Raw genomic sequence first — 23,773 nt, 5'->3', positions numbered from 1 at the left:
CACAGTTGGTTTCTTATCTCTCGCGATTGAATATATACTTCAATCTCCCAAGTGTTTTAAACAATCATTCCAATCGGATGTTGAGCATAGTGCGAACGTGAGTGCAAACGCGAGCGTGAAAGAGCGAGAATTTATAAATATATATATATATATATATATATATATATATACATATATGCATATATATGTATACATACAAGATTATATAATGAGTGAAAGATATTTAAGTTATTTTATTAATTAACATTTATTACTAGTCACACGTATCGTGGACACGGGTAGTTAGTAACGATAATTAGAGTGCAAACGTGGCGAAATGTGTTACGAGTTACTACCCGCTGGATTATGAAGTTTTATAAGTTCCATCGATCGACTGAGGATGTACACACATACACACAAACACAAACACATTAAATATTACTTATTCTTTGAAATGAATAGAGGATGTATATGTATATATATTTATATATATATATACGGAAGAAAAATGTGTCATTCCACTTTTGTGCACGTTGCCGTACACATAACTTTGTCGGTTTCGATCTTACGGCCGTCGTCGTTCGTTTGCATTTTTTATTACACGTTTACAAAGAGAAAAGCGGGAAACAGATATCGTGATAATCCTATAATTTCGTTACGTTGGACCGTATATATACATATATATGTATACATGTATATGCATACCCTGTCTTTTTGAATATCTTTTTAGGATTAGCGGTAAAACTCTCTTCTGCGAACTTCTTTACTTATCGACCAAATAAAAAAAAAAACGGGACTTAAGTAACCGAGACGGCGCTGCAACTCTGATATCTTACCGACAACATGGCAGAAAATCGTGAATAATTTGAATGATTGAAAAATAAATACGATGAGACAAAGTGCGAGGTGTTTTTTTTTCTTTCCGTTTTGCATCAAGACAGCGTCGTGTTGGCTTAAACCTTTCCGCGAGATTACTTCTCGATTCGCGGACAGACGAGTCTGGGCGTTCAATTCCCAGAGCCCGAGTTTGGCCTCATATTGAAAATATGTTAGAAAATTATACATATGTTGTAAACTTGCCAAAAAAAAATTTTACAATAAGAAAAGAAGCGGAAAAGGAAGAATCGAAAGAGAAAATGCATATGTAAAATAAAATTTACGGAGGGCGGCCAAACTCCGATTAATTTAATCAATTTAATCGGCAGAATTGATAAAAGTAAAACAATTCGTATATTTAAAGCCAATAATAAAGTATTTTATTTATATTAATAAAATAAAGTATTATTTGATAATCATTAATTAACTTAAGCAGGAATTAATTCAACTGACAGAATTATTTTAGATAACATTTCCAATACATTTGTACACAATTTACCGCGCCTTTAATCTTTTTTTTTTTCCATATGTTGAACAAGAAAAGATTGACGATTCTATCCATGTTAACGAAACTGTAACAGTTTACTCGATAAGCTAATTGGAGTCACCGTAAATGTAGGCAAGCTCCAATTAACTTACTAATGCTTGTGTTACGTATGTACTATCTTGCTGAGTAACAACGATGTCTTTGGTTTGGTACGTAGAAAGAAAGATTAAAGATCAGGGACGACAGGATGACATGGATGGGAAATTGTTCCGCGAGCGATTCCGCCGGTCGGAGTCGCGAACGAGCCGCAGTACGTCGCCGATCGGAGTTCGGAGTCGAAGTCGCCACGAGTGCGTCGTCTATTCGGCGTCGTGTTTTCGGTCGCCCTCGCGACGCCTTGCGCCTCGTGCCCACTCCTGCCTGCCCCGCGCGCCGCGCGGACGCGCGTTGTGCGTCTGTCACGTTTCGCACAGCGAAGAGGAGAGAGAGAGCGTCGGAGAGCTGCTGAAGCTGGAAACGAACGAGAGAACGGAGTAGCGCGCGCGGCGCCCAGCCTGGCGGCGGCCCGTAAATCCTCCGCGGAAACGCGCACAAGCGGGAACGCGATTGGCCGCGACGGCCGCCCCACCCCGGCCGGCAGCGTCGCCTACGCTGCGTCTCGCTCGTCAGTCGGGCTCGGGCTATGGTCGGGTGCGCGTCGTATGTCGTCGGTCATCGTTAACGTACGCGAGCGTACGGGTTTGTCACTGGGAGGAAAAAAAAATCGAGGTAAGAGAGAGGTAGCCGAGTAATCCCTCGCGTGTCCGTTCCGTGTCGTCGCGCCGCTTCGACCGCGACGCCCCGTCGACGCCCCGCGATCTCGTCAGCACCGGGGTGCTGAGGGTGCACGGGATAGGGGGTGGAACCACCGTCGCGCTTCTGTCACGCGAGCCCACACCGCCGCCGGTGGGACACACGCTCTCTCTCTCTCTCTCTCTCTCTCTCTCTTTCTCTCTCGGACTCGCCCTAACCGATATATACGGAATACCGTCGTTCGCGCGTGATGCATCCCGTGCGACGCGGCGCGTGTATTTTCTCGGACGCCACAAAGAGAACGGCAGCGGCCTCACCGTGCTCGAGATAAGCGAGATCGAAAGAGAAAGAGAGAGAGAAAGGGAAAGAGAAGACGGTACGGTATATATAGAAAGAGAGAAAGAGAAAGAGAGAGGAAAGTGGAAGGAAATAGAGGAGCCCGATGGCGCTCACGGTCGTCTTCGTGTGTACTCTCGGGGATCGATACACGGTACACACTCGGGGCGACGGTGTGTGGGTGCAAGAATACATTACACACCGAGCCTCCCATGAAACGCGTCGGTTGTGTGCATGTGTGCGTGGGAATGAGAGAGAGAGAGAGAAAGAAAGAAAGATCGTGGAGTAGTCGGGACGGAGTCACGGAGTAGAATTTCGTTCTCGAGCGGGGCCCCGTAACCAAAGAAATCCCACCAGATGTTGCGTAGCGTGGTCCGAGGAGCTCGTAAAAGCCGGGTGTTCGTGAAGTCGCATGCGAAGCCCGGAGGCTGAAAGTGAGAGAGAGCGAGATAGAGAGAGAGAGAGAGAGAAAGAGAGAGATACACGTAGAGGCGAATACCGAACCGCCTTTTTCCGCCACGCCGAGAGGAGCCTCGGTCTCGCGCGCGCGGCGCGGATATACCGGACGCGGATGTGTACCGCCTTCTATACCGCGCGCCGCCGAGTTATCGAACGGACCCATTTTCCTCGCGCATGCAACGCGAAGGCGACGGTCGTAGGAACGTCGCCGTGCGCCGCGGCGACGACGACGACGACGGCGAGCGTGGTGCGGCTCCACGATATGATCGAAGGTGGCGAACGGGCGTTATACGGCGCGGAGCGCGGTTTACCACCGGCGATTACGATGGGTCGATGACTTTTTAGCGTGCGATAGCGTGCACCGACCCGTAGTAGGTTTCCCTCCTCCGCGACGCGTAGGAGACTCTATCGGATCTAGGAAGGCCGGCCGCGGCGCGGCGGGGCGTTCTCGCGTTTCGAGGGAAGATCTCGTATACACTTCCGGGCGGAGGGACGCCGCGAGATTAGGGGCGACTTCGACCCGAACTCCGAACTAACTTGAGGGGGCGACTAACTTAGTGCGGCAGAGTTGCTTCCAGCAACAATTTCTGTAACTGTACAATTCGTTTTTAATCTAATCTGCCTTTCGTATATGTCAAATAACTAAAAGTATACGTACATTGTATTCTTATATATTAACCGAATACTATACAGCTATATTGTTCGATAAATTAATTGGAGTTTGATCGAAGTCACCCTTAACCGGCGTAAAAGTCCGGTAAAATTGTTAGGAAAACGTGCGCCTCGGATTGCTCCATTTTCAAAAAATTTTCCTGAACTCCAGTTCGGAGTTCGGAGAGCGGTAGAAAATAAACCAATGTCAAAATAAACATTAGACTAAAACTCGCTGGAAAATCAATTTTCAAGTTTGATGCTCGATTAAAACAAATTACCATTTCTTGAGTTTCGAAAATTTGAACTCGTATAGTCTCGTATACCTGAGAGATACGGATAATCAGAAGACCTCCTAAAATAGCTCGCGTAATAACATCTTGAATCGTGAAACAGTATCCCATTTTAAGCACATTGGAGATCGGAGAATTGGCGAATTGGAGATTAGAATTCGGCCAATCAATACGGAAACGGATTAAAATTAAAGTTATTCGACTAGTCGAATTCTAATCTCCAGTTCGCAGTCCTCGATCTCCAGTGCGACACAGACAGGCCTTAAGGCCTGTAGCACATGTCTAGCCGCCTTCATGCTGTGCTTATGCTTTCTTATGCATTTCACGTGCTCCCGGCCTTAGAATGAAATTCATAAATATCCTTACGTATTGACGCACAACGAATCGATTATTGTTGGATCGCAAACAGATCGGTCAGCCGATCAAATTTTCTAATCAAGTATAGCGCCGGCTTGTTGTTAAAAGAGAACGCTCGAACCATCTTTCTTACCGTCTTCTCGGCTTGATTGAAATTTTTCGCCGACGTTCACTCGTTACGAATCGATGCTCGGAAGAACTACCGGCCGCTTTTCCGAGGAAGGCGCGGAAACGCGGTGCATTATGTACGAAGCCTCGGTAAAGTACAGCCGGTCTTAGAAAAATGCATGCGCGGGGAGTATTAGAGAGACAATCCCTTAAATATTGCATCGTGAGACATGCGGGCGCGCGCGCGGCCCGGAGCGTGTACGGAAGAAAGAAGAATGAGATGGCGGAGGAATGCGGAAAGTATGTGCCACATGTGAGCATACTTATCATTTATGTCTTCCTCCCTCCCCCCCCCCCTCTGTTCGAGCTTTCCGCGTTTATGGCTCTGTCCATTTTAGTCACGCTTTTGTACACCTTTGCCACATCTCGTCCGCTATCTCCTCTTCCTGAGAGGCTTACACACATATGTATATATACGGGGCTTGCTTTTTTCCTTTTTGAATGTGCAAAGTGCAGAAAAGTACGGGCCGCAAGAGAGCATCGCGCATTCTTTCTTCTTTCGTCAAAGCGCCGTCGCGCCCCCGCGCCCGTACTTTATTTCTTTCTGCCGCCAATCAGATCAACTTATCAGATTTTAGATTCGAAACGCAAAGTTAAGACGGATGAAGACCTCCAGTTCTATTTTAAATATATCAAACGTAAAAGGATTTGATTGTACAAGAGTAACCTGCTTGTAATTCTGAGAGCAATTTTTTAGTTGTGCGTATAAACGTCAAGAAATTGGGAAATTCGGTGTTATTTTTAGTTAAATTTTAATCGACTTTATAAGTAAACAGTAAAATTTTGTAAGCAGAAAATGTTGCCCCGATATAATCGTCCCGATGTCGAGTATCTCGATTTTACATGCAGAAAGTTCCGAAGTACAGAAATTTCGTGTTATCAATCGCTCTTATCGCTCGCCTCGTCGCAAATACGGGATTAATTTTGAATCACCGCTGAGAGAGCTCTCGTCTCGGTGGTAACGATCGCGTTTCGATCGCTACGGGACGGAGACGCGATCGCGGTTTCGCGTAAGCGAACTCGAGCGTCCCCTCGTCTAAGACCGGCCTGAATATTACAAATCCCCGTCGTTCATCCCCCGATCGCTGCGAAGTCGTCTCTCGCGGGGTCACCGTACGGCCTCCATAGGCGACGTTATAGTCACGTTATAATCGATCGATCGTAGCGGTTTGCATGTCGCGATGCCGACCGGCAGCGTGATCGGTCGATGACTTTTTGCGCGCGGCGTGACGCGCGCGAATCGCGATTCGCGTCGCGATACGCTCGAGTCGACAGCAAGGCAGCCGGATTACCGTTTTAATGCCGAAAAAGACCAATCTACTCTTGTACCTCCATTCAACTAACGGAAAACCGTCGTGCGGGTACACGCCGAAACGATGAAAATTTTATTTGGGCTCAACTGAGAGAGAGAGAGAGAGAGAGAGAGAGAGAGAGAGAGAGAGAGAGGATGCGAGAGAGCTCCATTTGATAATCTTGCGCGTAAGTGCAATATGAATTCATAAAACGACATTAAAGAATGTCCTTCAAGTGCTGATGAACGATAATAAAGGCGCTAATAAGTAATAACACATATCCAGACGTGTGGTAGACTCAATAGTTCGCACTATTATTAAAAGCTTCAAACACATTTATTTTCCGGAAGGTTTGTCTTTTGCTACAAAGCACGACTTTTTTCTCCCCTTCACTCGATACCGCCGGGCGAGGCGGTAAGCTTATACGTCCGCGTTACATGCACATTCTACGCTTTTATGTATTTAAAATGAAATAGACGCCGCGGGTGGTGTGGAGGTGGGAAAAAAATAAGCCTGCAGACGAACGCGAGAGAGTAAAATGTGCGACATACACGAACGGATTATAATAGAAGATTTAGTTCATTGCTCCACACACGCTCTAAAGTTAGTTTAAAATTTTCACTTGGATTTTATTTAAGTGTATATTTCTATTGTCTAGACACCACATATTGTGTTTTTTATCGATCGAGTCACGCTTCGGAATACTTAGGATGTAATCTTGAATTTATGCGATTTTCATGAATCTATTAAAATGTCGTCGTAAATATAATTTTTTTTTTCCTTTTTAATAAACACCATTTATTTTTTTATGTTAATAGAGGTAACATTCGGAACTTTAAGTGAGATTGTGTGCGGGTCATCGAGAAGAAAATTATTCATAATTCCAAATTCTGTGCATTACTTTCATTTTAATTCATGGACGAAGCCTCTGACATTTCTGTTTTCACTCTTCGACTTTATCTCGTGTATATATCTTCCAAGTTCATTCTTTCTTAACTCATCGTTAAATTTAACTATCGCGCAGTTTCGCGCGAGTTGATAACAGTTGATTACAGTTTTTAGTTGAGCTTCTCACTTTCGAAACTGGGGTATCGACTTTCGGGAGTATAACGTCTGCATAAGTTCATACGTTGCACGAGGCTGATGGTGTTAATAGTAAGTTCGAACTACGTTACACTATACAAAGTTAAATAAGTTTAGCTCCCCCGCCCTCCCGCCCCTCCGACCAAGTAGCTCCAATCCAAAGTAATTTTCTGCTCTTTTTGTCTGCCTTTGGTTAATATTTTTTTTTTGCACGCTTAAAACGAAATCCAGTGCACTCTGTGTACCTCGCGAACAATGCACTCTGCGCGTCGCTGAAAGAGAAGGACAGGACTAGGAGGAGACACTGACGGATACGCGAGCCGCAGGATGACAGCATAGGTGGACGGTCGTAATATAAGCAGCCTTCGTTTAAAATCACGGCATGATTGGCGGTGTGACTTTATTTATCACTCACACACAATGACGTGCTCGCACGGGTGAGTCAATATGAATGCGCGTGATACTCGAGCCGCAGGTGTCTTCCGGCATGACGATATCGCTGTCAGTTTTATCGAACGTGACCGCTCGAGTGTGAGTGCAAAATAAAGAAATTTTGGACTACGTCGTGAGCCCTCGACTTTTGTGCGCGACGGAGATCAATCCGCACAGCGAGAGACTAAATGATACGATAGCAATTTATTCGCGAACGAATTATCCGCGTTTATTATCAAGCATTTAGGATTTTTAAAATGCCGCGGACCGTCAAATTTCTTAAATCACATCTCTCGATATTTATTTACATTCATTTGATTTGTATTACAATTCGATTCATTTAAGTCGTCGTTAGGCCTCGCGAAGGATTTCGCATGGTCTGAGAAACGGATCGCGAGCATTCGTTCCCATTTCGAAATGTCAAACTGCGATATGTCACGCAATAAGGAAGTGTTTATTGTGTTACGAGGCTGCTGTTGAAATCGGGTGGCACGCACCGCCGTGGATTTGCCGGCTCTGAATATACGCGCGCCCGCGTAAGTACATTGGAAGCGTGGTTGCCTTCGGAGTCGCTGGCGCTTCAAGGATAGAATGGAATCGGGAAAGTGGGTTAATAAACCGTACGTGTACGTTGCACTTTATCGATCCGCGATATATTTATTACGGAGATAGGTATTTGTTGCCCGGCGGCCGACGGCATGAGTGTCTGCAGAAGCTTAATATAGAGAGTGATGCATATATAAAATCGCGTTGCTAATCGGCCGAGAATGTTATATCATGTTTGGTGCTGTAACACGCAAATATACGTTCGCATGTGGCGAATTAATTTTCATTAATATCATTACAGAAATCCGATTGAGATCCACGCGGACGTGAGTGTTTTATTTATTCGGTCCCGCGACGAGAATGAACGCACGCGGTATTAATTCCGATGTTAATTTATCAACGTGCTTTTAATAATGCAAGATAAATGAGGTGTGCCTTTTGTTATTGTCGTTTCCTGAATCTGACAATCCATCCTACGAACTAGATAATAAATAAAATTTGTTTTTCATTGTTAAAAACGATGACGAACGACGGTTTAATTTTTCATTTGTGCACGTCTAATATTTTTTTCAAAATCGTATTTAAGCATAAATATCTTCCAATTCATTTTTAACGTTATTATTATTATATAATATATTAATTTAAAAAATAATTGTGTTTATTGTTATTAAACGCGATTTTTTAAGCTCGCTTTCTTATTTCATTGTTATGAGATATTGAAATAAAAGAGGAGAGGCGGACAAACATTGAGGTTTTTCAAAAGTTTTACCGACAATACCGGCATTCGGGCCCATTAAACCTATTTCAGTCGATTTGATGGTTAAAAAGCACCTCGGGAATCCTTTCGGCGCGCTTTAGTGATGTCAATGAAGCGAGAGAGATGAAGAGAGAGAGAGCCGGCTGGCACAGACTTCATTAATTAAGCGCGCGTTGATTCCACTACGGAAGAGTTGAATCACTACGGTAAAACGTTTTGCGACACTGAGTGACGTCGGCGTATTTAACCGAGATTGAATCGTGACTCGCAACGGAAGAGCGCAACGCGGAAGCTAGCGCAATATGTTAATGAAATGATAATCGAATTAAAACTCTCGATGAGTCTTTTTAGAAAATTTGACATTTAATTGCGAGTAATATTCGCGCCCGCTGAACTGCCGTGGAGCGTCGTGGCTCGCAAAAGTGGCTGGTGGACGTGAAATTAAACTCCGATTCTATTCTCACTCTATTTTAATTTCACTTTTTTTAAATCCACGTCGCAAAAACGTCGATGATCTCCGGGGAATTAATATCTGCATTACTCGGCACGGTTCTAATCCAAATGCAATTCAAACGAATATGGCAGAATGATCGAATTTTATATATGCACAACGGATGAAAATGGATATTCAGTGAAACACGAAACTTATTCCATTTAGCTGGAACTGATCACGGCGGAGAAACCGATGACGCGTATCTGTCAAACGATATAGGACAGAAAAAATTTTTGCATGTTTTTGAAAAGTTTATTTATCTAGATTTATTACATCATACAATACACAGCTGTTAAATCTGTAGTGTCAAATTTAATCCCATTTGAGTCGCCACTGCTTCTACTTAATACATAGTTATTTTTAAATAAAACAATGGAATTTAATCAAAATTTGGATTAAATTTGAACTGTTTTCAATTATTTAACTCCATTGTTTTAGTTAAAAATAACTATATATTAAGTAGGAGCAGTGGCGACTCAAATAGAATTAAATTTAACACTAATAGATTTAACGGTGTTGGTTTAATATTATAATACTAATGTTATAATATTAATATTAGATCTAAAATTGTATACTGTCCCTTTTTGTGTCTTTATTGGAAGGAGCACGCAAAATAGTTCGGGTCGTAACTGCAGAGTCTGCATTCAATTACAGAGAACAATTGAAACTTAACGTAATTGGATAATAATAGAAAGTTTTAATGGCTCACGTTCCAGATTCGGGCTTTCAAATGTATTCGGTATAAAAGATATAAAACAGAGACGGTGGTGCGACACCGTGTAGGAATTATTGTTCGATTATGCAAATACGGAACTTGGAAATATATCGCGCTGGCGCGCAGATGCTCCTTCAATTAGCCGTCGCAAAAAGATTCGAGAAACGCTCTACGTTTCTAACTCTCGGTGACGCAATGTCGAGGAGAGACCCGCGGCTCCCCCCACTCCTCCGCGACCTGCAGATTCCCGTGGTACGGCCCAATTAATTTGATTATCTTCTGATTACAGCGCTCGCGCGTAGCATGTCTTGACGAGTAGGAGATACGCTTCGACTGGGTACTCGGTGCAGAGATAAGGGTTCTCCATAATGGCGGGCGGTCAACAGCTTCCGGAGCAGTACACGGTACCACAGTACGCGAGGATCTTCCACAGTCTGCCGCATCTGAACGTCTCCTTACATTCGGTCAATAATACGTTCAATCCCCACTCCGAGATCTATTTGGAGGTAGGTTCACACGGCACGAATCCGTCAATCCGACTTCCTTTGGCCCCGATTATCATCCTCCTCCCCTCCCCCGAGCATCTTCCCTCGCCCGTAGGACCACCACCATGGCGTGCGCGCAAAATCGATCTCGTTGATTTAAAACAAAGTGCTTCCGATTAATCGAGCGCGCGCAATCGGCGCCTTTTTAAGCTCCGCGCGTCGCGGATCGATAGGCGAATTGCACGGAAAATCCGAATTTCATACGATTCTCGGTGGCAATTTCAAGATAAATATTTTATTCATATTCGACATGTATACTGATGACCGTCGGAACGTCCTCAGGAGGGTATCAGCACGCCCGGCTTATTTCCAATCCGGGCTGGACGATATATTTCTGAAGCAGACGTACGATTGATATAAATATTTGATAATCAAAATCTCTTCTCGTGCGAGACATCCCGGAAATCCTTCCTCGACGTCGAATCCCCTATCCTCGATTTTTCGAACATTTTGCAATTTACCTTTTGTAAATATCGCTCAGGCGGACATTAGTACCAGTTAAGCCGAGTACTACTCCGTAGTAGTATCCGCTAATTCCCGTGTTAGTACCTCGAATCCTAGTGCATTAGAATTTCACCCGGTGGTTATCCCGCGGTGGATATATCCTCTTAACAACCACGAGGCGGCGATGGCACTTTGGATTATCGCCTCCGGCCGTCGACTTGCGACACCGGGTCGTAAGTAACTGATCCCGGATCGATACGCACATTGACGAACGGATAAGAATCCAGGAGGCGAGCATCTGAGGAGCGATAGGAGAAGAACGAGAGAAGAAGACTCGTGTCGCGCTTCGCGCGAGCGAAACCGAAAGGGGAGAAAGAAGAAACACACGATTCACGTGTCCGCGGAAGGTAGCGGGACACGGTGAGGACGCGGGAAAAAAAGGGACAGGGGGAACGAGGACAAAAAGAAAGAGAAGAAAGGAGGACGATAGGCCGGTGAAGACAAAGAAAAAAAAAAAAGAATGCCAGAAGGAGGCAGGTGGATGCCGCGCGAGCGCTGCAAGAATCCGAGGTCCCCGTGTGTGTAACTGAAAAGCACAATGCCTGGGAAAGCTCAAACAATGCACAAAGGCTTTCGCATAATGCGCCCGCGGCGACATCGCGGCTTCAACATCCTCGGGAACTCCGCACGTCGGACCGTCCTGTGAGTCTCTCCCGCGCAGCGTTCCTCACACTTTCGTCCTCTCTCCCGCTCCTTTTTCGCTCTCGTCTTCCTCCAGCCGTCGAAGTCGGGCGGACTCTTGGGACGTAGGTACAACCACCGCGGCGGATAAGGAGGCGGGCGCGAAACTTCGTCTCGCCGGCATTTCGCTTTCGTCATGCATACGGCGGGGTGGATTGGCGGAGCTAAGACCGCCGAGAAATGAGATAAAAGCCTCGGGGGAGAGGCAGGAAGAGAGCGCGGTGGAAGTTACGAGACGGTCGTAAGTGCGGCTCGTACGTAGTAAATATACGTAAATGCGCCTGGAATAGCGTTGCAATGCGGTCCTTGACGATGCACGACGACGATGACAATATACGCCGCGCCGTTTCGGGTATGGGAAGTGGAGGGCGAAGAAATTTTGGCGCGTTACCAATTTTTCGACGTTATTTGTTTTGGGCTGTCCGCTCTTCGAATCTTCTCAGTTGGAAAGACGAGAAAAGCTTCTTCCCTAATTAAATTCCAAATCAGATATCTACCTTCAAAGAACTTTTCACTTTTAGAGAACAGGCGATTGTTAATTTTACGAAATTGCATGAGGTAAAATCCAATAAATGGATTTTGTATTTGAGAATTAGTAATGTCTTTCAGATCTCTTTGGGTAAATCTCTTCTATAAGAGTATTAAATGTGAAGTTTTAAAAGTAAAGCTACAAAGCAAGGAGAAAGGCCATGATCGGATGTAATGTTTACAGAGCCTCGGGATACTGGGAAGTATTCCTGCAGCCTGGTTGATCTTAACTTTACTGGTATTGCTGGTTTATTTGGTAACGAGATGCTGCGACCGGAGGCCGCGCCCCAAGAAGTCGATAACCGCGCTGAAGTGTTCGCTGGCCATCCTAGCGTTGCTCTGTAGTGGAGCAGTCGCTGTTGGGCTTTATGGCAACGACGACGTGCACAATGGCTTGGTACAACTCATAGCAGCTGCGAAAAATGTCGATGGGATCCTCATGGGCGTCAGAAATCAGGTATCTCTCGTCTTATTTCTCGCAACGCACTAACATCCCGTTTATTGTATGTAATTTTGTTAATATACGTAATAAAAAATATTTATTACATAATGCAATAATAAAAGATTTCAATAAACACAAATTTAAAAAATAAAAACTATAAAAAAAGAGAGAGAAATACTTTCGTTTGTTATTAAAAATTTGTTAGTGTTTACTAGAATTTTTCTTTAAGTAGCATTGACCTGATTTAAATAATTTAAGACAGTTCAAACAATTTAAGTAGTTGCAATTAAAAATAACAGCTATATCTATTTAAATATCAACGTTATATGTTTCTTGCAGACTGACACTATAGAAGCGACTCTGAAAAGAAAAGTTCAGCCTCAACTAACTGCTCTCGGAGACGAATTCGACGCCCCGGTCAGCAATAAAACTGTGCTGGGTTGGCTGCTGGCGGCACTTAACGGCATGAAGCAAAACACGAGCATCGCCGTAAATCGTAGTTTCGAGATACGAAAGCCCTTGAGCGGTATCAGTCTTGCCGGCGCCATCGGGATGGGCGAGAAGATCGAACAGTGGCGATGGCCTATCACCATGGCGGTCCTGAGCGCTCTACTTGTCCTCTGCGTGGTTCTGGTGGTCGGTGTTGCCCGGCACTCCAGATGCGTCCTCATAACGTACGTGCCTTTGATTGAAATGGGAATAAGAAATTTTTCGGCGGTGTTCCTCACGTAGCGTTTTAGATCTTTGCTCGCGTTTATTTCATACGCTTAAATAAAATCAACCGTAGTAAAATTTAAGTGGAGGAATAGATCGTCTTCTGTAAACACACATTTACAGTCGAGGAATTACAAAGTCACTCTGATAGAATATCCTTTCAGATTTTCCGTGTTCGGCTTGTTTGCGGTTATCGTCTCTTGGCTCATGGCGTCCTTATACCTGGCCACTTCTGTAGCTCTAGGTGATCTCTGCGTGTCGCCCGACGGTTACTTGACCAGAGCCGTACCGTCGACCTTAGCCTCCGAGGTACTCTCGTACTATACGCATTGCGAGAACACGCGCAGCAATCCGTTCACGCTGAGATTGCGGGACACGCGGCGCGCGGTGGACAACATGAGGCATAATTTGAACACGGTGACGAAATTAGCGCTAGAACTGTTCAAAGATCAGCAGCTCCAACCAAAGCTCAGCAGTTTGTCCACGGACGTTAACACCATAGACAAACTCATGCCCGGCTTATCCACGTTACTCGACTGTAAACCTCTGCACAAGCAATACGTTCACGCCGCCAAGAGTTTGTGTCACTTGGGATTGTAAGTCGATATCTTTTTATATTGTAATTACAGTTTTGCGTCATCTGCATTAATTTGTTTTAATTAAAATGCAAAAAATTATTTGCTTTTTCGCATTTTAATCAAAACGATTTTATGCGGAATGCGGTGATGGTTACATAATGTTTTTTTTTTACAATGTGTTTCTAGGTACGGACTGAGTTTTATGCTAATAGCCAGTTTAGCTGCAGGTCTCTTGTTCACAGTATTGGTTTGGGTGGATTCTCATACGTGGATATATATACGAAAACGGTGAGTATATTTGCGCGAATATAGGGAGAGAAGAAAATAAAATAGTATTTTATCTTTACATTTTGCTATTTGGAATTACGTGCCACGGCAGGCATCGTACAATCGTTTGCGCATCTTCCTAAAGCGGTGTCTACAATGAGATTTAAGACTTAAGATTTAAGAAAATTAACCAATCACAATCGATTATTTTTCTCACGCGGGATAAATAATTGACTATTGATTGGTCAATTTTCTTAAATCTTAAGTCTCATTGTAGACGCCGCTTTAGGAAGATGCGCAAACGGTCATACGGCGCTTGCCGTTGCACCGTAATTAATAGCAAAATATAAAGATAAAATAATAAATTTCTTAATTTTCTTCTAATTTGCCTAATTGTATTTACCTAATAATCCTAATTTATAGACGACGCTTAAAATCTATGGTGGCCGCTTAAAATTAAATAATCAATACATTTGTTCCAGAAGGGATTATCATCAGGTTGACGAACAAGATCCTTACTTACCACCGTCGGCGGCGTCGCAGGCGATAGCAGCAAGGACCCTTCGAGGCCAAGGGTCGTACCCGCCTACAGCCCCTACGCTTAATTCGAATGCTCTTGGCACTCATAATACGATTAAGCAGCCTCTCTTGCTAACGCCGCCCCCACCGTCCTACGCTACTGCGACTGCTCGAGCACGTCAACTGCACGAGAGCATGTTAAAGTTTGTGCATGAGATTTTCAGTTTATTCTCTTTAATTTGTTTAGCTACTCAAACAAAAAGATTCAATATTAATATCGCGCTAAACTACCGTTACTAGATTCAATGCGTCTCCTCTGAATGTTGCTTTATCATACATAGTTCCATCATCATCAAGGATACAAGTTTTTATCGATATTTACATTAGTATATGCTTTTTGACGGATATACGTGATAAAATACATGTTATTGCATCATATGAATAACTGTGCCATATTCTTGATTTTATATTTGATGTATTTAATTATTTGAATATCTCTGTTTTTGGAACATAATGATCATTCATTTCGAAACAGATTGAATATTATTCTTAGCAAATAACAGTTTTGATTGCTTTATATAATATTGTTACAAGGAATAGTATAGCGCGCTTTGTAATCCTATTTTATCAACGTAAATATATAACATGTATAGACGGTTTTTGCAGGCGTGATTGAACTTGGATTAATGTTTAGATAAGCTATAAAACAACACCGGTCATTTTATGAAACAAAGATAATGCTGCAACTTTGTTCGTTCTTCCTCGCCATTTACAGAGGTGGGGGTATTAACGGGAGCGGAGGGGGCGGGGATCACAAATCGTCTCAGCATAATCAGCAATCAACGGGCGGGCGAGCTGAGCACCGTTCTGGACTCGGAGATCAACCTGGCCAGTACGCGACTCTGAGCAAGCAGTGCAAGACGCTAGAATCTAGTGACTTCTACTGAGGGCACGCCCCCGCAGGGCCCGGTAAATGTTTTCAAAAATTAACGCTCTTACGTATACAATGCAATAGAAAAAAAAAAAACATTCACATCTTTACATCCGCGTTGTTTTGCATTTCGTGTTACAGGTAGAGAGCCACCTTGGACGCCGAGCGTCGCGTCCTTCACCGGTACCCTGTCTCACAATTCGCACGGACCCGCGCATCTAGCCACCTTCCAGGATTCGCGAAAGACGCAGACGCTGGATCCGAAGAACCTGGCCAGTCTGAAGAGGGGCCCGACCCCGGCCTGGAATCAAAATCGACCGCTACCGCCGAATCCCGCGAGTCAGCAGCCCACGTGGGAGTTCGAGTCGCGCTCGCAGACCAATATGAATCAGTTTCGGTCGTTGGTGCGGAACAAGGCGCCTAACATACGCATTCAGGATCAGATGCAGGACCAGGTCAGAACTTTGGACAGGAATTTCACGCGTAGTCAGTTCAACGGCGCCGCCCCGCAGAACAACACGGTGCCGAATATGTACGGTACATACAATCGAGCGCAGGGCAGGCAGGAGAAGCCGACGGTGGCTACGCTGAGTCAGGTACAGGGTAGCGATCCTAATCTATATGCTGTAACGGAACTCTAAGTCGTAAAAACGGAAGAGGATGCGAGATCGTGAATATTCGCAGAATAGAGGCATCATTTGTTTCACAAAGAGAGAGAGTTTTGTTTTTTTTTTTAACGAAATTCTCGAGAACGTGCGATTCGGAGTTCCTATAAAGAACAGAAAGAGAGAAAAAAAACAGCAAACTGATTTCGGGGACCTGCGAAATAAAAGTGAGAGAAACCAGAGAGGGGGCGAAAAAAAAAAGATTTTTAGAGAACTTAGAAACTTGTGTGAGACATACTTTATATCCGAGATTTTGTACTTGTATATCATGTACAGTGATTGTGGTACGTCCTTCTACGTTATCCTCCCTCTTTGTTATCGCGTTCTTGATTAGACCGCGCGCGAAGTAACCAGGGACAGGCCGGAATGCATACTTGAAACGGCGTAAACGTGTGTATTTATATTGCTTGTTGGCTGACTGAAAAAGCGCTGCATGAACGAACATGCGCGGAAAGAAATCTTCACACAAAGCTTTACATTGATATATCGTTTACAGAGATACTGCTCGCTTGTTCATTCTAAATTAGCTGCTAATTTCGCGTGCGACGTTTAATCCGAGGGGTTCGGACATCGCGACTCCCCGGAAGGAGATACATACCAAAACACTGATGAAGGAACTACTGAGATATACGGTTTTTATATACTTTTTACTATTTTAATCGAGCGAATCTATGTTGAATTTTCCGTAAGAGATATTTAATATACTTTATATATGTGTGTGAAAACGTATACATATACATCTAGTTACCGCACGAATGCCTGGTGATTTTTACGAGTAAACTCTTTGGCAGAATTCGATTGATTATAGGCCACGCTCGATACTGCCAATGCTCAGGCGTATATATATTTTTTAAGTACAAAGACGGTGGTAGGCACAGGCGCGTTATGGGTTTTCAGTTTTTTATGTGCAAACGAAAAAGAGGCTGAAAAAGGGGGAAAACGATTGTCCTACGTAACGACAACGGATATTTGGAAACATACTTCCACAGGCGGTATTAGTTCAAGATACTCTTTTTAAAAGGCAGCGAGGAAAAATAAATCTGTCGCAAAAAAAAAACTGAATCTTATACTTCGTAAGAGTCGAGAATGAATTTTCTGCGGAGCGCAATCTTCCTGAGACATTCTGTAACACCAGAGATGTGCCGGGTATCTGGCGATTATTATTCGGTGCTCGTCGAACTCCGGACGATTGAGTCCGGTCGGGAGGAGTAAATTTTGTGTCTGAATAACAATACGCCAATTGGATCGAGCGTTGTTTACTGTTACAAGTATCCAGCGTTGTTTACTGTTACAAGTATCCGGTTTCGGCGATTCCTCTTGAATCGCCACGGATGCCTGTCTCTCCGACAATATTCGGCACATCTCTTCCTCTCTATAATTGATCTTACTATCTAAAAAGTTTGTAAGAGTTGATAGATTTTCAGCAATTGCAAATGAAACTTTGTACTGGCATCCGCATATAATTCAGTAAGTCTGTATATAAAAGCAAGTAACACTTAAGATTATCGAGTAAACGTGAAAAGTGTGATAAAATCGAATCTACATAGATGTTATTATGGATTTTGCGTGGAAGCATTTTGCCATCTTTTTTTTTTTTAATTTTATTTTATTTTGGTTGACGATTTGACCACGACTTTCGACTTGCGGAAAGGGAAATCGTGCCATTCCAGGAATACATGCATTTAACGCAAACTACTTTCCAGGACTTTTCTTAGGGCTTGTGTTTAGTCGAGTAAAAAATCAATTATATAATCGCAATACCGAGCATTCTAAGAGGAGCGTGAATAGCAAAAGAACTTAATCCAATGTAAATAATTGTAATATTTATTACAGAGCGATAGCTCGTAGACTAGTAGCATATAGTTTAGTTAAATGCTAATTTAAGTTCCGACGATAAGTATACATAAATGTGCGCACGCGGCCGCGTGCGCGTAATAGGAAATGAACGAATATCGTTTTGTTCACTTTGGAGATGAAGAAGTATCCTAGTCAGTATATAATGTTGTGTACATTCAGTAATAAGATCTCTTGCCAAATTTTTGACCCGGCTCAATTTGAAGAAAACAAAAAAAAAAGAGAGGGATAAGACACGTAAAAAGAGGAATCTTTTTTCTCAAAGGATATTTGTATCGTCACTATTAATACGTACGGAAGCTATATTAGTGCGTCATTGCAACCTCCCGATACATGTTCTAGATTTTAAGAGAAAAATTGCTTATCGAAAAAGTATACAAATATAATCCAACTTCAGTGTTTTAGCGCGGATACACGTTGTATCCGTAATATGTAACTATCCGTTGTACGTCACGTTTACTTTACTTATCTGGCAACATGTATTTTTTTTTTCATTTTCAGTTCTTCGCGATAGCGATTTACGATAAACGGATTTTAATGTAATCAACTCAATTTAAACAGGAGAATTGACGTTTTTTAATTTCAGTTTACTTTTATTCATTTTACCTACATATTCCGTTTATTTTCTTTTTTCTTTTAATGGCTTATAAAACACTGGAGGTGGACGTCATCAGATACTGTAACTTTGGTTACTCGAGATTTTACAGCAAAGCGCGGAAAAACGGGATCAACGTAGCATTGTTCAGATTGAAAAAACCTGCAAGGAAACACGTCGCTTGTTAGTCGGGTGAAAATTATATTCAAATATTTCTCTGCCAAGAATTCGACCCGCGCTCAAATCTGATCCGGGCGATGAATTGGCGACGAGCGAGACTTACAGGCGACCCGAGGAGCCCGTTTAACACGTATTTTAAAATAATCTAGAACACAGAGAGAAACGTTGTTAAACTCTTAATATGCGAATTTGTAATTTAGACGATTGTTAACGGAACCTTTATTATAATCGTTTGTCAATTTTTATAGTAGAAACGAGAGTCTGAGGCACATTGCACACACCAGTTTTTCTAACGAGTAAAGCAGCATTTAAGTTTACTCATCATTTTTATACGGTAAACGTAATGTGGCGTAAAAGAAGGCGAGAGAATCTGCGTAATAAACACGAACAAAAAAAAAGAGAGAAGGGGATCGGGATGATTGAGAGAGAAAGAGAGTACGTGAGCGAGAGTGTATACGTCTATTATATACATATATGTGTGTGTGTGTGTGTGTGCGTGAGAGAGGAAGAGAGAGGAAAAGAGCGAGAAAGAACGGAAACTCATTATTTTCAGAGATAATGGGAGTGAGATGTGATGATATACGACGTTGAGGAATTCATTCGAATCGGAGCATTTTCTTGGCCTACGGCAATTTCTCATCGCAGAATGAAAAAAAAACGGAAGATAATAGTTAATAAACGAAAAATCAAAAAAAGATTTCGCAGAATTTGATTACACGCACATCGACAGAGACACGAGTATATGATTGAGGGAAGGGGGAGGGGGAGACATGATGAAATGGGAGACCTAAGCTTTTGTGCACCCTTCAAGACTGATACTGGATACGCCGAAGGATCCAGGGCTCTAATGTTTTTTCCGTATATTCGTATATTGCATAAGATATGTAATGTTTTACACGTGTTCGGCATGGGATGTGATGGGACGCTTATATTTCTACCGTAGGGTCTTTGCGTGTCCATCGGTATATCTTCTGTTCGATATTTTTTCTCGATTGAAATTCCTGTGTGACGTATCTCTCCGCTATCATCTATTAGTGAAAGTATATACAGATAGTGTATATATACATATATGCTATCCTTTTCTTCTTTGCGTATTTCTCTCTCACTGCGCGAAAGAGATTTATTTACAAAGTAATATGTAGAGGCTACTCGACTACTCCAGAGAACTTACGTAAGTTATAACACGCGTTCTATTGCGTCTTTCTTTGTATGTGCGGTTATGCGAATTTTGATGTAATATAAAGAGACTTATCTCGGAGAGGTGTTGTGTAGGAGAAACGAATGGAAAACGAACGAAGCTCGTTAATCGATACCACTTTTTGTATATTACGATTGTGTCTAATTGCCATATTCCGGATTTAATTCCTCCTATTGTAACGGAACATGAATATTATAAAAAGAGAAATAAAAACCTAAGATCCATGAAATTATTCGCATTTGATGACGCACGCTCGTGACTTATCCATTACATAATACGCCACCAAAAAGACGTCGGTTTCTATTTTATATTATTTATTCATTAGCAATTGCTTTATTACAAGTTTTGGTACATAAATATACATACTGCTTGATTTATTTGCATCTTCGATATTTTTCAACAATTTACGAGTAATTTCCTAAATGCAATATAACTTATTTATTGATGTTAATCGTTGAAATATTTCTTCCTGGTGTCATCGTCGATTACATAATACAAGAGCAACAATACGGATCTTATTTTTCGACGTGAATATATGTATATAAGTTTCTTTGGCGAGTTGTTACATCTTTCGAATATCGGAACGCATTTTCTATTATATATTTTCATTCAATTATGTTCCTCATAAACTTCCTTCATTAAAAGGTAAAATGTACACAGCTTACTTTTAATTCGTAAAGTAAACGCATTATATTCTCAATAAACTTTAATTGCAGTATTGTGCTTACGAATGAAGACGTAAAACTTAACGAGTGCGAACTATCAATTTGAAAATTAGCAAGCAATTTAAAAGAAGCAAAAATCCGCGAATAAAGGGTAATTTAAAAATAATTTTAATTAAAAATTGAATGTTATACTATCTTGATACCTTGAGTTAGCGAGTAGTTAAAGTGCATAATATACAAAAAAAAATTCTACTATTCAACAATAAATAATGTTCTTGCAATATAATCTTTGATAAAATAAGGAATATATTATCTAGCAAATTAATATTAAAGAATGAGAAGAAGACAGTCGAGATTAGAAGAGAAAATAATTTCATTCTGGCCATTGTGTCGCAAGAAGGTACTTCAGTAAAACTGTTATGAATTTTGTCATAAAAGCGACGCCACTACAGTGTTATCAGTCTAGTAAGTACATGGGCCATCCCATGATTAAGTCGCTTAACAGCACAAATGATAGGCAAAATTGTACGGAGTTTGCGGAAAAAGGCTTGCGGAGACTATTATTTAGATTTACGTAAAAGCGAGAAATATCTTCAGCGAGAATCAGCCAGTCAAAAGTAGCAGCAGCAAGATGAAATTAAACCGTCGCACGCACCGTCGTTTCTATTCAATCCAATCGATAAGCTATACAAGTTACGGTCTAATATATTTCGCTAAAAACTGCATCTCCTAGAGGGGACTTTTTTTTTTAGCGTTTAGCTCAGAAAGCATTGCTCTTATCCCCAAGTTTCGACAACTTGGAACGATGTGCTCTCGATTTATTTGAAACGGTACAATGTTCACTACGACTTCGTCTGCGCGGATTCTTCCTTCACCTGGGGCTGGGAACTGACATTGCTTATTAGAGGTACATTCTTACCGCTCTGCAGGCTAGAATGACTCGACGAACGACTGTGGCTTTGACTGTTAGCGCCGACTGGCGTCTGCACTAGCGGCTGCGGCGGAGTTCGGGCGCCGGAACCGTTGCTGTTCGTGAAATTAGGCTGCAACTGCATGTGATACTTGTAGATATTCTCCGTACTCTCCACGACACCTGTTTCAATAAATATTACGTAAGATATTTACGATAAGATATTCTTATCATAATTATCCTGAATATCTCGCTAAGAAAAATACATGTTTTTTTTATGACAAGCAAATGCTGTATGTAAAACTACTGTTGTATAGAAGCTACAGAAGGTACTAATTACCAGCTTGCAAATTCAGACTGCGACCGCGAACACCTGTCTCCTTCGAAATAGGACTCCACCAATTGACGAAAGTTCCCACTACGGGAACGTGCCTGAGAATACCCTCCTGCCATAATTTCTCCGCGTTTTCCCTCTCCAGATCCGTCTGCGCCGTCTCGATACCTCTTTTAACCACTTCGGAAATGGTATCCATCATTTTGGAACTAGCTTCCACCTCCTGGCCAACTTGCAAGACTAAAGACAGTAGTTCGGCCACGTCTGGAAATAATATCGTTCGATGAAAGAGACATACGCGCGGATGTGGCAGCGGTGCCGAGAGCGCGTTTACTTGCCTGTGTCCTGTGTTACCATGCCAAATCGCACGCAAGCTAGACCGTCCGCGCCTTCTCCGAGGGAAAACGCGGCATCCGTGCTGCGTAGGGTTTCGACCAACTGCGTATTCAGCTTGTTCAATTCCTCCCTCGCCTGATCGGTCATAACGTGAATCCAGGTGGGTGGAGCGTAACGCACACCTCCCAGGCCGGCCCAACCCGGCATTTCCACTAAATGCAAAGAATCGTTCTCCGAGACTAAACGTACGAAGGTGTCTTTGTGCTCCACTGTCGCTAGCAATATTTCCTATTCAAATAACAAAATTACAATCGTATTATTAACAAGTTTACGATTATTAATTTGCGACGTTGTACCACATCCCCATCGTGCGTTTAACGTTAAATGCGACAAGAAAATTCGCTAGATGAAATTACTCAGAAGAAAAGAGAATCGTTCGTTTCGTGCCCGGTAGAAATATGGATCAACGTGATCTAAGGTGTTCTTACAATTTGTTGCTCAAGACAGGTCACTAAATTGTCTATATCTTCGGTCGTGGGCGGTTGATCGGGATTCTCCAACGGGCAGATGCGAATCGCGACACCGCACTGTTCTATATCACAAAGTTCTATTTGTATATTGTCGATGTCCCTCTGAAGAATCTGTCCCAGCCAGGAGTTCAACTTATCGTAATAAGGCAGCACGCGATCCGTGGCTTGGAGGTCCTTATTCGCAGACACGAATTGGAAAACTAACGCGTTGGCAACTACTTCAAACAACTGTAAATTGTTCACGGGGTTTGCTAGGTATTCGCTTAAGGTATAGGACTCCGTTTCGCCGCCAGGCGGTTGACTCTGAAAGAAGATGAATGATGAATTTTAGCAGTCAACGCTCCTTTTTTAGAAGACGCGTTTTTTTTTTTATAGAAACTTACCAGTATTCTAATACAGGAGAACTCTTTAATTTTATTGTACAACTCTTCCACAGCCAAGAAACATCTTTTAAATCTATTATGTACACCGTCCCGACCTAAAGCCTGCAGAACGGTCCACAAAGGCAAAGTCGGTAGTCGTCTCGACAGGGAATCCGCCATCAATCCAGAAACTAACGATAGGGTGGTATCTCTCGGAGTGGGCCTTCCCCCTTTAATATCTGCTAATCTGTACAATGTCTATAAGCTAAAGTTAAGGAAAATCGAAGCGACGATTGATTAGTATAATATAAAAGTATTAAATGTCAAAAGAATATATAACCAAGTCATAGAGAGATGTACACTCGCTCACTAAAAGGTTGCGACACTTTTTTTTTATAGGTTTCTAATTTATATTTAATATACGTAATATATACTTTATAGATAACTAATATTTTGCAAATGCCAACCACGATGTACTATCTTTAGTCTAGAGGCAGTATAACACCAATCGTGGTCCGCATTTGCAAAATATTAGTGCGTTTTGAAACCTATAAAAAAGAAAGTGTCGCAACCTTTTAGTGAGCGAGTGTACGTGATGTACATACACATATCCAACAATGTATTAATAGTTTTAGAGGTTTACATTTCATTATTTACATACTTAAATGTTCGATAATAAATAACAACTTTTTCACAGTTAAGAACATGCACTAAATAAT

At 42.4% G+C, this 23,773-nt stretch overlaps 2 protein-coding genes across 8 annotated transcripts in view; one reads left to right on the top strand and one right to left on the bottom strand.

Moving 5' to 3' along the window:
• Nucleotides 1-2,015: 2,015 nt before the first annotated feature.
• Nucleotides 2,016-20,146, top strand: LOC105456061 (protein tweety). 7 transcript variants are annotated; one of them, XM_011699840.1, is made up of 11 exons: nt 2,016-2,110; nt 6,746-6,845; nt 7,005-7,210; nt 10,006-10,222; nt 12,159-12,431; nt 12,756-13,090; nt 13,295-13,726; nt 13,895-13,996; nt 14,458-14,697; nt 15,270-15,463; nt 15,567-20,146. In XM_011699840.1, the coding sequence occupies exons 4-10, from the start codon at nt 10,085-10,087 to the stop codon at nt 15,439-15,441; spliced, it is 1,692 nt and encodes a 563-aa protein (XP_011698142.1). In that variant the 5' UTR covers nt 2,016-2,110; nt 6,746-6,845; nt 7,005-7,210; nt 10,006-10,084; the 3' UTR covers nt 15,442-15,463; nt 15,567-20,146. The 7 variants fall into 7 exon arrangements, with proteins under 7 accessions (XP_011698142.1, XP_011698154.1, XP_011698171.1 ...); XM_011699848.1 differs by lacking the exon at nt 2,016-2,110 and adding an exon at nt 5,814-6,655; XM_011699852.1 differs by lacking the exon at nt 7,005-7,210.
• A 66-nt stretch (nt 20,147-20,212) lies between these two features.
• The window catches only part of LOC105456997 (pyridoxal-dependent decarboxylase domain-containing protein 1-like), a 6,097-nt gene continuing 2,536 nt past the window's right edge, over nt 20,213-23,773 (bottom strand). Inside the window, exons 6-10 of the mRNA XM_011701395.1 lie at nt 23,076-23,312; nt 22,651-22,995; nt 22,165-22,450; nt 21,833-22,090; nt 20,213-21,675 (exon numbers count right to left, since the gene is read on the bottom strand). Of these exons, the coding sequence (XP_011699697.1) occupies nt 21,425-21,675; nt 21,833-22,090; nt 22,165-22,450; nt 22,651-22,995; nt 23,076-23,312 (1,377 nt within the window). The 3' untranslated portion in view covers nt 20,213-21,424. The remainder of the gene's footprint in view (nt 21,676-21,832; nt 22,091-22,164; nt 22,451-22,650; nt 22,996-23,075; nt 23,313-23,773) is intronic.

Source organism: Wasmannia auropunctata, unplaced genomic scaffold (assembly GCF_000956235.1).
Source record: "Wasmannia auropunctata unplaced genomic scaffold, wasmannia.A_1.0 LD336106.1, whole genome shotgun sequence".
Classification (NCBI taxonomy): Eukaryota; Metazoa; Arthropoda; class Insecta; order Hymenoptera; family Formicidae; genus Wasmannia; species Wasmannia auropunctata.
The sequence above is the reverse complement of the archived record's forward strand: the minus strand, read 5'-3'. Positions and strand labels throughout refer to the sequence as shown.